General features: G+C 42.7%; 1 protein-coding gene across 3 annotated transcripts in view; it reads left to right on the top strand.

The window, feature by feature from the left end:
• The window catches only part of LOC136475553 (serine/threonine-protein kinase STY46-like), a 58,864-nt gene extending 50,389 nt beyond the window's left edge, over positions 1-8,475 (top strand). Inside the window, exons 2-15 of one of the 3 annotated variants that reach the window (XM_066473048.1) lie at positions 3,248-3,336; positions 3,444-3,563; positions 4,456-4,510; positions 4,798-4,908; positions 5,038-5,088; positions 5,407-5,582; positions 5,663-5,770; positions 5,951-6,024; positions 6,124-6,299; positions 6,612-6,707; positions 6,803-6,883; positions 6,999-7,052; positions 7,829-7,963; positions 8,127-8,475. In XM_066473048.1, the coding sequence (XP_066329145.1) occupies positions 3,296-3,336; positions 3,444-3,563; positions 4,456-4,510; positions 4,798-4,908; positions 5,038-5,088; positions 5,407-5,582; positions 5,663-5,770; positions 5,951-6,024; positions 6,124-6,299; positions 6,612-6,707; positions 6,803-6,883; positions 6,999-7,052; positions 7,829-7,963; positions 8,127-8,198 (1,350 nt within the window). In that variant the 5' untranslated portion in view covers positions 3,248-3,295 and the 3' untranslated portion in view covers positions 8,199-8,475. Of the gene's footprint in view, positions 1-3,247; positions 3,337-3,443; positions 3,564-4,455; positions 4,511-4,797; positions 4,909-5,037; positions 5,089-5,406; positions 5,583-5,662; positions 5,771-5,950; positions 6,025-6,123; positions 6,300-6,611; positions 6,708-6,802; positions 6,884-6,998; positions 7,053-7,828; positions 7,964-8,126 lie in introns of those variants that run through there. The other 2 variants (XM_066473050.1, XM_066473049.1) reach the window with 2 other exon arrangements.
• The last annotated feature ends 8,913 nt before the right edge of the window (positions 8,476-17,388 follow it).

Below are 17,388 nucleotides of genomic sequence, written 5' to 3'. Positions count from 1 at the left end.
ATGACGAGGGTGATAGCCGCAGCTAGCTCCCTCCCTTAGGTCATCGTAGGTACACCTACGGACATCGAGGGTGTTTCGTGCATCACGGTTGCGGCCGAGACGCTGATGCACTGGGACCGCGATACGCTGCCTACCGCCTTATACCGGCTGGGGAACTGACGCATCCCTGCCAGGGCGCTCCGAGAGTGTGCGCTGGCTGGTGTCGAGCTCGCGTCGCCGAGACAACGAGCTCTCGGTCTGCTGCACCGCCACACGCTCGAGCAGCGTGTGAATCTCGCGGTGGGCTCAATGATCCTTGGGCGTCGTGGCCTCTAGAAGACCATGGAGCAAGGCCGCCGTAGCGGCGATGTTCTGGCTCACCCAGGCGAAGTGAGGGAGGGCTTCATCGTTCACGATGATCCTCCGGTTCATGTCGTGGGCCATGGCATGTGCGCACCCACCGTCTCTATAGCGCTTGATCTCCCGATCGAGCTCCGTGCGTTCCTGCTCGAGCTTCAGTCGCACTTCCTCGAGCTCTTGGTGTCGGGCTTTCAGCTGCTCCACCCGCATGCGAGGTGGGGCCGCTGTCTCCCCCTTGGCTTCGTCGTTGACGTCGTTCATCGGGGTAGCCTCCTCCTCGTGGATGCTTTCGACGTGTCCCTCGGGGGTACCTGTCATGAAGCATTCACAAGAGGGGTGATGGCTCCCCCTGTTGGAGTCAGAGCCAAAGGGCGACTCCGGCTCCTCTGCGAGGAGGTCGTGGAAAGACTCTGCGACATGTTTGATCACCCCCACGAACTTGTCATTCGCGGGGGATGGGATCATGCGCTGCGCCACAAGGTGGCCAACGGTCTCTGCGGCGTTGTAGAGACCGAACGAGAGCACTGTCGGGGCGCTCCGGATGAGATACTCCGGGGAGAACGGCTCTTTCCCGATAAGCTGCGCCATGACATTGGCGAATGAGAAGGTAAGGTGGCACAGGTCCTCCCGGGACGGTTGGGGTCCTAGGAAGACGTCGAGCTGACGCTCCAACCTTCCGTAGTCAAAGTCGAGGAGCTGGCTGCTTTCGAGGGCGCGGGCCTCCAGCGCATGCAGCCGTAGCTCCTCGAGCATCTCGGTGATCGCGTCGAGGCCGATGGAGTGGAAGGGTTGAACAACGACGGGTGCCCGCGCCAGCTCTTCCTCCGCCGTGACGATGAAGTCCTGGTCCCCGAAGCGCATGTGTGCGCCCGGGACCCAACTGATGCCGTGACTAGCCATCCGTGGCCTGATGTTAATGTCAGGACGCACAAAGGCCCCTACTTGGCGCGCCAACTGTCGGTGTTTCGAGTAAACACCAACGGGTAAATTTGTATTATTGCGCGTCTGGCCCGGATGGTGTGCTAAAAAGACACAAGGTTTATATTAGTTTGGGCAAAATGTCCCTACGTCCAGTTTGTGGCTGCTGCTCATGTTATTAGCACTGAAAAGTTCATAGTAGGGGTTACAAACAGGCAAGAGAGGGACAGGTCCCAAGTCTCTGATGGAAAGATCGAACGGGTGCCGAGAGCTTGGTCGCTGCTCAGCTACGTGTTCGAGGTTCGATGCTAGTGGATCTGCTGTGATGCGGTGTGATGTGCGATGTGGTGAACCGGTGCCCCTTAGTGGAGTGTTCTGCTTTCCCTTTTATAGACCAAGGGGAGAGCATTGGTTACAGATGGGAGAAAAAGGGAAAACAAGAGGCAAAGAAAGTCCTTCAGGGTCGCCGGACCTTCCTTTTCCTCTGTGCGGGCCCCGCTGACATGGTAGGCGGTGACAGGGACAACCCCATGCTGGGCGCATGTCCACTAACCATGACAGGGCCATGTTGGGCACCTGTCCGCTAACGATGCCATGTCCTGGCATTGTCAGCGGGTTGTCACGTCCCATCCTTCGGGCGGCGCGGCGAACCAGCGTGCTGATCAACGGCCATATAGAGAGTAGGCAGCACAGTGATCACACGTCCGTCACTGTGGGCGATGTGAGTTCCCTGGAATGACATATCACGGGGATGGGTCGTGCTAAGATGTGACCGCTCCCTGTACGATTTCAGAAGTTTGACCTTGGGTCACACCTTCTGGACCGTAGTGGTTGTCGTGAGCTTCCGTAAGGATCTGTGCCTGAGGGATCGGACGAGGCGGAGCCAGCCCTCAGACGTCGGGCGAGGCGGAGCCAGTCCCCAGACATCGGGCGAGGCGGAGCCAGCCCCCAGACGTCGGCCGAGGCGGAGCCAACCCTCGGGGGTCGGGCGAGGTGGAGCCCTCGGCCGTACCACCCACCGAGGCAGAGCCAACCCTCGGGGGTCAGACGAGGCAGTGCCCATGGCCTTGGTGGCCGGACGAGGCGGAGCCCGGCAAGAGGCGTAGTTGCGCTCTTGATCGCGCGGACGAATCAATGTTGATGGTCATTAGCACCTCTTCGGGTACCCTAGTATTGGTCCCCGACACCATCCGTCACCCATTGGATCGAAATGGATCCACTGTAATCACATGCTTGCATGTCGCACACGCGTCAATCTTGATTTGCGCTTCCTTCATAAATCTGTGCATCGTTTCCTGACCAAGTACCAAGTAACCTGTTCGATAATACCAAAGCTTAAGATCGTAAGGGCACTCACAATGCAGAAACTACATAGTTTCTATAGATATTAATTGCACTGCCACGTAGGCAATTTGCTGATGTGGCAAGTGATTTAATGAGGAGAGAAGGGATAAATCCAAGAAACCAGATCTAACTAAGAAACTTGGTCTTCACGGTTATCGATGGACAAGAAACTACTCGTAGCCCATTGGGAGAGCAAACATGGTTTCTATAACTACTTATATCCTGTAGTGTAGAAAATCTTGCACTGGGAATGATAGTTTCTTGGTACGATGTCCTATGCTACAGAAATTGCTAATAGTTTCTTGCATTGGGAGTGCCCTAAAGATGCACTTTTTATGATGTTAGTATCCTTTTGTTCTAGGAGTTCACACACCTTTTCGACATGTTTGATCCTACCAATGAGTGTATGTAGAGCTTGTAAAGATGTGATGCACCTTTGTGTTGATGTTTTTGGTTCAGCAATTTGTACATTAATTCTTTAACCTGTTCGATGGCGCTAAATAAAGTTTGGAGGTTACAAGAGAGCATTGATCGTTTCTTTTTGGTCGTTAAACTCATTTCTTGGATAGGATAGATTAATTAAAGGTGATATGCGATCGTCCATGATTTCTGAAGCAAAATTGTTATTTCCATGCTTGCTCATCAGGTTTCTAGGATTATTGATGGTGATACGGCCGATTCTTGTGATCCTGACATGGAGACGGTTGCTTCTAATAATCATGTGGCTAGCCAGATGTACGTATCATCATATATAGATCTGGATAAAGTTTGTTTCTTTCATGCGCCTATAGATCTTCTTGGTTTCTTTTGTATGTTATAACGTCGTGCACAACGTTTTTCAGGGCTCACCCACCCCCTGCATTTGGTTCTTCCTCCAATCTAGAGGCGCTCGGGCTCGAAACAAATGAAGGTGATGTAAGGAGCACCAATGATATTGATCACAGTGTACATCTCATTTCCAGGTAAACAATTTCCTATGGGATGCTGGATTTTCGGTTTTTTCTTTCCTTATTTGTTTAGCATTTCAGGATGTATATTATAGACAGGTTAAAGATGAATAAAATCACCTTTCTGGACCCCCAATAGACTGTTTATGATATTTCGGAGTTGCAGTTTTACAAATGGCTAACATGGCTAAATTGTGGTAGTATTTACCTTTCGAAGAATGCATTTTTTCTTTTAAAAAATGAGTGCAGTAGACAGTAATCTCTAATGCTTTGCTGCGAATCGGCTCCATATATGTCTTGACGTGCCTTTTCTTTAAGGGTAAAGTCCAATTTACAACCTTCAACTCTCGCCAAAGTCCGGACTTTGGCGAGAGTTGAAGGTTGTAAATTGGACTTTACCCTTTCTTTAAAAACACTGATCTTAATATGTGGATATGTACTATTTTCCTTGAATACAAGAAAATCCACACTTTCTTAAGTTTGATATATATATATGGATCCTGGTTAGGGGTGGAAGCATCTCCAAAAAGGCCGATACTTGCCTTAGCTAGCATCTTTAAGCTTTTTGTCTCATTCTGGTTTGATGACATTGCATGAAACTGGTAGATTATCATACGTGGAGGCCTTCACTTTTTTTTTTGAAGCGAAAGGCCTTCACTTTTACCGAGTACTTGCCTTAGCTAGCATATTTTAGCTTTTTGTCTCATTCTGGTTTGATGACATTGCATGAAACTGGTAGATTATCATACGTGGAGGCCTTCACTTTTTTTTTTTGAAACGAAAGGCCTTCACTTTTACTGAGTACATAAAACTTAAGCTGACAATATTTAGGGACATATTTGAGCAAACAATTTGAGCAGTTATATTCTCTGTTAACTCATTGTTCTCTCTGTTCTGAATCTTGCAGGCCGATGCATGAGATAACTTTTGCAACTATTGATAAGCCAAAGCTCCTTAGTCAGGTAGTCACACTTCTTTTTCCTTGGAGTGTCAAAATTCTCTGACACGGCTACTCACAGAATTAGCCCTGGCATACTGTTGATAGAGCTAGCTAAATTCAGTAAATTATAAGAAGCCAGCATGTAATATACATATAATGAATGAAAAAATAGTTTTAACAAGGAACTTGGTAATAGTAGGAAGAAACTAACAAAAAACATTAAGGCCATTTCCAGAGTAAACTTCTGTTCTGAACTGGCAACTACTTTCCACCTGACACTCTATCATATATATCTATACATTTTTACAGCTGACCTGTTTGCTTGCTGAGCTCGGTCTTGACATCCAAGAAGCACATGCATTTTCAACAATTGATGGCTACTCATTGGATGTATTTGTTGTCACTGGATGGCATCTTGAGGTACATGTTTCTCTCTGCTTCCATTATATCGATGAAATTGGTTATTTGCAATTAAGGCTTCTTTTAGTTCAGCAACGTGTAATAATTTGTGCTACTATATTAATATTTTTATTTTGCTGCAACTTCTAGAGTACTGAGCAGCTACAAGGAAAGTTGCTTCAGAAATTTCACAATGCTGAGGTATAAGCTTCCTTGTTCCCTTTCTTTTGTGAAGCTGTTAACTCCATAAAAAGCAACCTACCTTTTGCTCTCATGGTATTACTTAAATTGTTCTCTCTGCATTTCTTGAGAAGTTAGTTTGTTGAAGCAGATAAAAAACTTTAATTCTATCTGAAACAAATGAATACAAAAGATCTTGTGATTGGCAAAGTGCAAACCTTGATGGATACCATCAAAAGTGTTACTTTGAACGTTTCATATATGGACACAGTGCTTCTATAGTCATTTGTTCTGAAATTATGAGCAATTGTTTAACTGTGGTAAGTTAGCTTTCTACAGACACGAGCTTGGCCTGTATCAAGCTCATCATCACCATCATCAGAAGGCCCTCAAGATGGACAAGGTGTACCATCTACAAGTGTTGAAATTCCAACAGATGGTGCAGATGTTTGGGAAATTGACCTTAAACTGCTCAAGTTTGGAAGCAAAGTTGCTTCCGGATCAAATGGCGACCTGTAAGTTTAAGTTTTCCTTACTCAATAACGTGGAAATGGGAACCTATTCAGAGCTTCATTTGATACTTGGGCTTGCTTAGGTACCGTGGAACATACTGCAATCAGGACGTGGCCATCAAAATAGTGAGGCCTGAGCGCATCAGTGCAGATATGTACCGAGATTTTGCACAAGAAGTGTACATCATGAGGTTCGTTTGAAATTTTTTACTGACATGATCTTCTTTCCAAAGACAGTTGCATCTCCCAGCTACAATTAATTTCAGTAATGTTGAAGATGTAAGATGTCAAATCCCTAGTGTAGGTTTTAATAATAGTTCATAAATGCCTCTCAACATTGTTAATCATGCAAGATTTATACATGCTTGCAGAAAGGTCCGTCACAGGAATGTCGTGCAATTTATTGGTGCCTGTACAAGACAACCAACGTTGTATATAGTAACAGGTATACTATAATAATGAGATTCATCTCTGCAGTAGGCATGCCAATAAATTTCTAAGGTGTTTGATCCCCTTACCCCATTTTTGCATTTCCTTGTCTCAGATTTCATGTCAGGAGGGAGTGTCTACGATTACCTCCACAAAAATAATAATGCTTTCAAGCTTCCTGAAATACTGAAAGTGGCAACCGACATCTCTAAAGGAATGAACTACCTGCACCAAAACAACATAATTCACCGTGATCTCAAGACTGCAAACCTTCTAATGGATGAAAACAGGGTCAGTTTTTTTTTCGAAAGCCCTAAATCATGTTTTTTTTTAAGAAAAAACTTCGTAAAAGGGCATGGAGTTCCTGGACTTCACTAGAGGAAAGACTTAACCCAGCTTACGAGTGAAACTGGGCACCAAACCATGCAACTACACAGTTAATTAAAGGGAAACCAGCGAAAAACTTGAGCATGACAGTCTAGATGACTAACTCACCAACTCACAACAGAATCATATTGTCTGTTTGATTTAGAATGTGCAAAGCTATCTTTGTTGTGATTGATGATTGATAGATCTCAAAAAGTAATAGGTCATATTTTGCAGGTTGTAAAGGTTGCAGACTTTGGTGTTGCACGTGTGAAAGACCAATCTGGAGTGATGACTGCAGAAACTGGAACTTACCGTTGGATGGCACCTGAGGTGCACTGTCATGAATATGTATTTCAGAAGAAAAAAACAATGCATATTTGTCCGTTTCTTAAATAATGATAATGATGCTATTATTGAAATTTCAGGTCTTAGAACATAAGCCCTACGATCACAAAGCAGATGTTTTTAGCTTTGCTATTGTTCTGTGGGAACTGCTAACCGGTAAGGTAACTGCAGTTGCATTCTTCTACATGATTATGCACAGTTTCTGTTTTCTATTTTTAGTTTGTATATAAATTACTCATAAGAGTCTATTCATTTTCAAACTTTTTGATTCCTCAGATCCCTTACGAGTACTTAACACCACTGCAAGCAGCAATAGGTGTTGTTCAGAAGGTAAGTGCATTTGGCTTCCGTAGTTACGTTATTAGCAGCCCTAAGGATTTGACCTAATGGAGTATATTCGATAGATACATACATCTAGGTGACGCTGTAGTATTTTATTCAGTTCTTATTTTAGGTAACTGCATGTGCAGACACTTGGGAACAGGGAGCAGTGCAATTCTGTTAGGAAACAGTCTTTTTAGAAGTGATGCCAGGCTTTGCTCTTTCAGGAAGAGCCATTTAAATACTGGACCATCATCCTTGGCTATGCATTTGTTTATTAAAAGATTATATATATAGATGAGATTAGAGGAACAGGTTCATTCTGTATGCTACAAGTTCTGATGGAAATAAGAAAAGTAGAAAACTTTATCACTAAAGCACATATTTGAAGCAACGGGAATTGCATTACTGCCACATAAAAAAAAAACTGTGTACAAAACATACTCTTAATTGTTGATTTCAAGTGAAACAGGTAGCCGTGACAAGCTAGTTCCTCCTTTCTTTTCTTTTTTGTTAAAAGAAATATTGAAATATTTTGTTTCAGAGCTTTTTGTAGAGATTTTTACAGTTTCTAGTAATTTTTTTGGGTAAGGCCATATTATCTGCTCATTTTGAGAGTCACATTTTTTCTCGATCACGCAAAAGGTTTGCGCGTCTTTGTATTAAGATAGAGAAAAAGTTTAATATATCACGCCTTAGCGGCGCCCTAGAGGGTCAGAAGAATTGTACATGGACGCTCAGATCCATTATGAACAACTTGATTCATCCACACGCGTTCTCTGCAGGGTATTAGGCCAATGCTCCCAAAAGACACCCATCCCAAGCTTATCGAGCTGCTTCAGAAATGTTGGCATCGAGATCCAGCTGAAAGGCCTGACTTCTCCGAGATACTGGAAATCCTTCAGAAACTCTCCAAAGAGGTCAGTCCTGCATTTCCGGTTCTCACTTCTAGTTTATCAATCACACGTCTAAACAAAATTATCATGATTTTATTCTACAACGCGAAGACCAAGTCGTCAATGTTTTTGCTGCTTAATATTACTCTCCAGAACTGAGCATTGTGATGTCTTAACTTTGAAACAGGTGAGAACTGACCCTGAGGGTCGCCACAAAACCAGGTCAGGTTTTCTTGCAGCGCTGAAGAGAAGCCACTGAACTCTGAAGGGCATGCACGATAGTTACTCCAATGCAATGTTGGTGCTTGATGCACACTGTAATCACAGCATGCTTGTGAAGTTCTGATGCAATGGAATAGTGTGCTTGTACAGTCACGATTTTCTCGTGTAATTGCAGTTGCTTTTCTCTTTTTCGCTCAATTGCCTTTTGTTTTGTTTCTTTGTCTCATGTATGTAATCGTAGATGTTTTTGTTGAATGTCCTAACGACTGACATAGATGAAATGTGCTGAAATAAATTCCTACTAATGAGATACAATCCTCTTCATGTCATAGATGATAAATTACTGTTTCAGCGATCAGTTAATCAAACGTAGCTCTTGACTGATACATTTTTGACTTCTGGCACAATCTCAAGTGCAGGATTGTAAACAGACCGCATAATGCTTTGAGGAATGCTTCAGCAAATCAAAGATTCGACTACATGTACAGCTGAACTCTTCATCCTACTCCCCTCGGAAATCCTAGCTAGCTATCATTCGTCACCTTTGAGCTTCCTGACCTTGTCGAGGAATGCTTGACGGCCGGGGAAGGGGCTGGCGCCCTGTCCGCCTTTTCCCGGCGTCCTCTTCTCGTTGAGCATCTCGCCGGCGTGGCTACCCCGACCCAGCCCTAAAATCTCCTTGGCCGTCCTGATCCGAGCCTGCTTCCTCGCCGCCGACGACCCCAGGACGCCGCCGTCCGCCACGCCGGCATTCACCCCGAGCATGTCCATCTTGGCCGTCCTCACCTGCTCCTCCCTCCTCTCGTCGCGCTTCCCCCCCGGCGCCGTCTGGGGCGTCGAACAGGGAGCCCTTCTTGGCGCCGCCACCGGTGGAGCTGTTGCTCTGCTTCTTCCGGGCGCTCTTCCTTGGGATGCGACCGCCATGAGTTCAACAACTTTTATGTTCGTGACTTTTATGGTTGAAATCATTTAAGGTTTTAAAATTTTGTTTGGAGTTGTCATTTATTAAAATTCAAAATTTCAACTGTTTAAATTTAGTTAAATGAAAAGATGATCAGAATAAAAGCTGTACATATTGATGACTTCTATAACTTTGGTATTCATGAGTTTTTCAGCTGAAATCATTTACTCTTTCAAAATATTATTTCAAGTTGAAATTGTTTGAATTTTAAATTTTGAATTGTTCAAACAAAGTCACATGACAAGATGACCAAAATAAAAGTGTTTTTCTCACTCAATACACTCTCCAATCACTCAAACCCTTTAGGAATTGAAGTTGGAAGCAAAGGAGTGAAGAGTGGCGAGCCTAGAATGCTTGGGGGCTGTTTTGGCCGAGTGTTCGTCGCAATGAAATGAGTGGGTAACGGTTAGAAAAGAGGAGAGGGGTATATATACTCCAAGGCAAAATCTAACCGTTCAGATCTACGTCGGGAGTTCCGACGCAGATCTCGGGACTTCCGACGCATGAAGAAAACACTGTTCATGGGAGGTCAAAAGTCCACGGGTGCAAGTCAGTGTCGGAACTCCCGGCAAACGTCGGGACTTCCGACGGTCGGAACTTCCGACGTTCGTCGGGACTTCCGACGTGCACAGTTGAACAAACAGTCAGCACCACTGATGCCGGGACTCCGGCCTAGGTCAAGTCAGTGTCGGAACTCTCGACAAACGTCGGGACTTCCGACGGTCGGGACTTTCGACGATCGTCGGGACTTCCGACGGGCACAGACAGCAGGTCAGTAGAACCATCGATGCCGGGACTCCCGGTTTGGGTCGGGACTTCCGACGTCCACAATCACCGCGCAGGCTGTGACTGGGAGTCAGCACTTCCGGCAAGAGTCATGACTTCCGACTGGCGGGAGTTCCGGCTTACGTCGGGACTTCCGACACCGACAGTCACAGAAAATTATTCTATGTGCTCGTGAAGTGCTAGAGTGTCTCTCTTTTGATTTAATTATTATGCTTGAACACTCTATCTTCCTCAGACCACCTAAACTTGCATCCCTCTTAATAGTACGGCATACCTATTAACTCAAGATCAAAAGAAAAATGAAATTAAACCTTTTGAGTTGATCTTCTTTAAATTGATGCCGTGTCTTTCAATCTTCATCAAGTGAGGGTGCCAACATGTCAATATTGATCTTGTCACTTAAGCATAGCCATCTTGAGCACGTGACTTGATTCCATTCATCAAATATGAATAACTCCAAATGCATCAAGTCACTTTAATCAACTTGTCCAATATAGATTTGATCCTCCACAACAATATGACCATCATAGCTTGATTAGTACCTAAACTAAATGCAAGTACTTCCTTCTTCACCCTAGCTAGGTTCTTCGGCCGCCAAGCCGTCGCTTGCCCTTCACCCTTGCTTAGTACCTCGAAGCCTTTCCTTGCTATCTTCACCATCTCAAGCCATCAAGTCACATCTTGTGTTGAATCATCCATTCATGTATTGTCATCTTTTTCATTTCAATTTAGCAAGCTTCAAATATGAGACCATTCCATATGCAATCCCTTATGTCTCATTAGTTAATTCTTATAAGCTTGCTTTCATATAGTACATGGAAATCCCACAATAATTAAGCCTTTGCATGAATTCCATTTGCATTGTTGTCTTGTGCTTGATCTAGATTGTTTACACAACAACACATCATTTTGGCTTTTATTAAGTACCTGTGAGATAACCTATTACCTGTCCACACTTAGCAAACGGGTTAGTCCTTTAATCACGTTGTCATTCAATCATCCAAAACCCACTAAAGGGCTAGATGCACTTTCAATCTCCCCCTTTTTGGTGATTGATGATAACTTGATTAAAGCTTACAAAAGAATATAAACATTTAAACTTTTGGGTTCAATGATTTATGAGAGGCTCCCCCTCAATATGTGCTTAAGATTAGAATTCACAAAATGACCTCAAATGTCAATTGCACATACTAAAACATATAGGAGACTCCCCCTAAATCATTGCATCTGTGGGGTGCATGTGTGTGTGACAAAGTAAAACCATGATGCATGTGACAAGATATATCACACAAGAATAAATATAAAGGCATCACATCAAGTATTTTCATTTTAGCATGTAGAGTCCTTATGAAAATAAATATAACACATGTATGTCACACATAGCACTCATTACACAGATTTCTCAAGTCATATCTCTCCCCTTGTCATAGCTACTCTCCCCCTTTCATAGCTAGACACAAGGTTGCACTCCTGAAGCTTTAAACATATCCCCTTAAGCTTTCATCTCTCTCCTCCTTAAGCTTTAATCATATCTCTCCCCCTTTATCATCTATCGCCAAAAAGGGTCACACAAAGCACAAAGGGTGCTTAAGGTTCAAACTTTGTACTAATCTCTCCCCCTTTGTATTAAACTTGCCTCATTTGTCATGGCGTGGGTCATATTACTTGTCACTCCCCCTTTGTCATCTTAAAGAGGTTGTACTTGTCACTTGTTTGCAATTCAAAATAGATCAAGTACATGGGTTCACTAGCTCATGAACAAACTCATACACTAACCACTAGACCATATAATCATTCAAGCAATAGTGGTAGTCTATGAATCTAAAAATTTTCATTTGTAATGCATGATCCTATAAGCATGTACTATATGCACTAACCGCATACTAGTAAGGGATGAAAAATAATCATGCACAATACAATGATACCTTTGCTATGTTGGAGAGAAAGATAGTCATATAGATTTCAATTCATTTCTCCAATAGCACCATGAAGTCCAATTATAAGCTTGGTGAAGACCAATAGATACCAATTCTTTGAATTCCTATTCTTCACCATATGAATTGAGAATCACTAATGATCAAGTGCACTCTTCTTGTTGTGGTTGGCTTGCTTCTTCTTTGATCATTGCTTGCTTGAGAGAACTAAAAGATGCACCACTTGTAATACCACTTGAAATTTTATGATACCACTTGAAATTTCATGACTTGTTCTCTTTTGGGTGTTGCTTGCTTTCTAGACCAATCTCTTGATTTTCTTCAACCAAGTACCTCAAATGTCCCTTTAGATTACCACTTCGATTTTAGCCATCCAGGCCTAGGGCGAAGTGACCTCTCTCCAAAGAACCATCATTGATACTCACTTGAAATAACTTGAAAAAAATCACTTGATCCACTTGAAAGATTTTGTTTGATTGATTCATATTGTTGGACTTAATATGATGAATAACTTTGAATCCTTATTTAAGTCTTTTTCTTTCTACTTGTTTAAGTCCTTTTCTTTCCATCAAAAGATCTCCAATTATCACTAGAACTTAAACTCCATCTTCATCTTGATCTTGGTCTTGATCTCTAGCTTGAGTACCAAATATGTACCAGATACACTCTTCAAACAAATTGTCTTGTACTTATCATTTGTCATGCTTCTATATCAAACCAAAACTAAAACATAGGTACCTCAATCACTTATAGATATGATTCTAATTTGAGGACCTTTGAATCTAAGTGACTTTTGATCAATCCAATAATTGTCACTTTCCTGGCAGATTCTGTACTCTTCAAAGAATAAATCATATCTCCCAAAGTACATATCCAAAAACCATGAAATTCGGTGAAGATGTGACACACTAAGTCTTCTAGTAGCTGTAAAAATTTGAACTTCTTTTGACTTCTATATTGCTATCAGATTTCACATCTTTCCACACTACTACATGCTGAAAACTGCTGCATTATAGCTGACAAGATCTACTCCAAATCCGAAGTATCACTTATCCAAATCTCATGAAATTTGCACAGCAACTAATACCATAAGTGTAGAGTATGCAGACCAAATTTCAAGCCAATACAAATAGATTTGATTACTCAAACATGTCTATGATCACTGCTAGCTCAGATTTTCAATATTGGACAGATTTCAATAATTGAGCTATTTTTCTTCAAATTGAACCAAACTTAAAATCAACTTGTTTGAATACTCTCACAAGACATGTCCATTCAAACCACTTACTAGAAGAAATCTTATGAACATATCCAATCAAACCAACTTCAAACTTGATTACTTAAGCATTTAATCCATTCAAACATCTCATAGCAAGCAACATATGCATATATATCCAATTCAATTAACTCATATGCACACAAATAAACTTTGATCAACAAGAGATATACCTTGATAGCTTATGATCATCTTTGCAAGCTTCAACTCCACTTATTTGCAGGCCTTCAAATATATCAATAAATTCTCACAACTTGAATATGACACTTGTATGTTGATAGCATATGGACTTCACTCAATTTTGACTTGGCATTGGGATAGAATTGCACTAGGCTTCAATACTTGACTCAACATATGATGAACAATAATAATTCCATTGAACCAAGTCTCCAATGCCATGGTACCTACAAATGATAATCCACTTTTCGATGATACCCAAACTAGTTTGGGTCCTCTCATGTTAGACGCAACATACTTAGGCATAGCCTTAGTATGAATAGCGGAATATTTTTGCAATACTAACCAATAGGGTACCATAACAAACCTTCCTAGACATAATATTTGCATTAATTGAAATAAGCTTAGGATTCTCACTTAGGGGACATGAATTAGCCAAGAATTGATTTTCTCTTTTTTGAATATTTGGCAAATTTATGATTTTTAAAACTTGAGAGAGATTTTAGAGGGACATAGGGATTTTTATGGACTTGAGAGAACCATGTCACATGTGATTAGGCAAATAATCAACCAAGGGTAGCAATAATCACAATATGACATGACTAGGTCACAAAGACCCAAAAACCACATGATTTTCAAAAACCACACCACCTACACATGCTAGTTAGAGATTTTGAAAAACATCTATCCCATATCACACAAATGCACACACTAGCATATAAAGGGCCTTAGATGCACTTACAATGCATGTATGTAAATACATACCTTTGCCTTGAGCCCACAATATCACCACTGAGATAATACATGGCATGACAACATCATGTTGACCTCACTTGTCAAATAATCATACCATATATGAAATCAATTTTCATCCAAAGGACTACAAGTAATGCTAGATAAATTTGTTAGTCCACAATATCACCACTGAGATAATACATGGCATTACAACATCATGTTGACCTCACTTGTCAAATAATCATACCATATATGAAATCAATTTTCATCTAAAGGACTACAAATAATGCTAGATAAATTTATTAGTCCACAATGGTGCAAAATAGAAACTGAGCTCCCCCTAAATAAGTACCACAAGTAATTTGAATGACTTTCAACAAGCACTTTATTCTTTTAAGAATTTGGGAGTCAATTTTCTATTTTGACCAACACAAAGTAATTTGCCATATTTAAATTTCATTGAGACATACTCACAACCCACTTAGGTTTGATAGATCACAAGCTTCTGAGCAAATTAAGGATATATGAAATCATATGGATCAAACCTCAATTTCATCCCAATTAGTGCTCTGGTTCCTGCCATACCAGACATGTCCGGAAGACATACCGGACACGTCCGGCATGTGAAGAACATAAACACTTTTCCTTTCTGCCCTGGCCATACCGGACATGTCTGGTAGGCGCAGGACAGAAACAATTGAAGCGCTGCTTGTGATTCTTTGTTTTAGCTCTAGTACTTCTTGTATGCCTGCATCTGAACAAATGCATTGCTCTACTAGAGAGCCATTAAAAGCATCACATGGCAAATATGATAATGATTAAATAAAACTAATTAGTCACTTCCAATTATTTCACAAATATGCTTATTTGTGAGCCATTTAGCACTAAACACAAAGTGGCTATCCTATAAGGTTTTTAGGTACTTGTTACCAATGGTAGAGATGAAGTAAACGATATGGTCATTGATTTATCTTCGGGTCAACCATATATGAGATTATGATAAGAATTAATTGATAGATTGAGTGAGTATTTTCAATTTACTTGCTCAACCACCCTGAAGTCTTCATCTCATCACCAAGTACCTACATCATTAACCTAAGCACACTTTGGTACCCAACTCTTGTTGGGTCCTTTTGGGTTAGTCAACAAGTGCTTAGGCACCCAAATGGCTTTAGCACTAGTTTGTGGTGAACACATCACCTTGCTAGTGTTAACTCCATTTGAGGTCTTCCTGAGCATATCATTATAAACAAATATGTTTGGCTTAGGAGCATTACCATTTGGGCATTCATAGCTTAAGTGCCCCTTTTTCTTACAAGCATAGCATATGCGGCCTTTGTTTGCTCTATGCTTGTTTTGCTTGTATGGACATCTATCAACCTTGTGGCCCATCTCATTGCATCCATAGCATTTTCTTGTTGCAACTTAGGCTTCCTTTCTTACCTCTTTGTACATTGGGCATTTCTTGGTAGGATGCCCCAATTTCTTGCTCATGAGACAAGTGCTTTGTCCATCACTTTTCTTTTGGTTGGCCAACTTTGTAACACCTCGGGTGTTAGCCTTGCATAACTTGACTTGCATAACATGAGCATGAGCATCAAGCATTCATAAATCATCATTTACAATTGAAACATTTCGTCGAAACATATGAAACATTGCTTGTTATCTCGTGTTTCTTGGAACATATGCATATGATCATGTGCAACTAAATGCAAGTGTGTAATGTTGGTCACTAAAACACCTTAGCTATACTTAGGTTAACAAAAGGAACCTTGTTGATGAAGGCCACATTCATGACCAAGCACTTAAGTGATATTTCATGTGATGACCTGAATAGCTATATGAGTGACTACTACATGAAATGCTTAAATGACTTTGCAAATTGCTTAAACATGCTTAGGGTATCATTATGAGCAACTTTGGTATTTAGTGCTAGGGCTAGTTTGGTCATTTAGCCATGGTTTGAATGTGTATCATGGTTTCAAAGTGACATGTTTGACTAAAGTTGAACTAGGTGTTAGGGACCTTGCATGGAAGAGTTCACTAAAGCAAAGTTGTAGTGTTTGACATAAGGAACAACTTTTATTTTTATGTCATGGACTGATTTAGCTTCTAACATGTTTGAATTGGACTCACAAAAATCAGCTTTTCACTGTTTTCATGACTTAAGAAATTTTTCTAAGTGGTTGATCGACTGACCGACTGACAGCCAAGGTTGGGCACGAGATTACTCCGTCTCCGTTGCGAATTAGAACGAGGTACTTGAACCAAAGTTGTAGCTGGTACATAGGACTACACAAGTCGTGAAGATCGCTTGCACATTGGAGCCTTGGTTTAGTCGATAAATCAACGTGAAAACTCGTCGTCAGGCTCGGCCATCGCGTTTCTGAATGAACTGAATCGCGACGTCAATGGCCGACCGGTTTCAGGCTTCGCACGCCGCGTGTCCCCGGCGACGGCCGCGCGTCGCCAGCGCTCTGTCCGCGCAGGCCACGCCGCGCCCAAGCATGCCTTCATCACCGCCAGCACCCGCCCGAGTCGCCCCACGCTCCCATTTCCCTTCTGGCGTCCTTTCTTCCCCGCTGCAGCAGCCGCCGAGCGCCCGCAGCTCTGCCGTCGCCATAGCCGCGCGCAGCCCGCGCCTAGCCACTCCAGCACCACCACCAAAGCTTCACCGTCTCCCCAGCGACCCACTGCTCCCTCCTGTGTTCGCTGACCAAGCTGGGTAAGCCATCGCCGCGCGTTTAAGCTCGCCGGAGCTCCGCCGCAAGCCCCGTCACCGTGGCCGCAGCGCCACAGTCCACCTCTCCATGCGTTAGCTAGCGCACTAGGTCCGCCGTAGTACCCTGGTGCTCGTCCGAGCCTTAGATCAAGCCACCGAAGTCGTCACCGGCGTTTTGCCGTGGTCCAGCTCCGCCGTTCCGCCATGGTCGCCGCCGCCAGCTCTAGAGTCGACCATAAGCCCGGCCACGTAGCTCAATCGATGCGCGTAGCCGAGTAGATCATCGTGTGATGATGTCACCGCCGGCGAGTTCGCCGTCGGCGAGCTCTGGCCGCCCCAGCACCGCGCAGCGCCGCTGCTCTGCTCCGTGTCGATGACGCGTGGGGTCACCTGACCACCAGGTCCCACCTGTCAGCGACAGCAGTAGTGTAGGCTAACTCATTTTGAATCCAGTTTTTGATTTGTTTTGTTATTTTTGTATCTTTAGTTTGGTAGCTCCTAAAATGGTGAAATAAATATGATTGTGTTGCTTAGGAAGTGTAGTATTTAGGAAAAATATGTTCTTGGTTTCAACAGTAGGAATTTCTGGAGATTTAAATAGGGATTTCAAATGTGCTTTTGAATGCATTCAAATTT

This window comes from Miscanthus floridulus, chromosome 8 (genome assembly GCF_019320115.1).
Source record: "Miscanthus floridulus cultivar M001 chromosome 8, ASM1932011v1, whole genome shotgun sequence".
NCBI classification, from domain to species: Eukaryota; Viridiplantae; Streptophyta; class Magnoliopsida; order Poales; family Poaceae; genus Miscanthus; species Miscanthus floridulus.
Note: the sequence above shows the minus strand (reverse complement) of the source record. Positions and strands in the feature narration are given on the sequence as shown.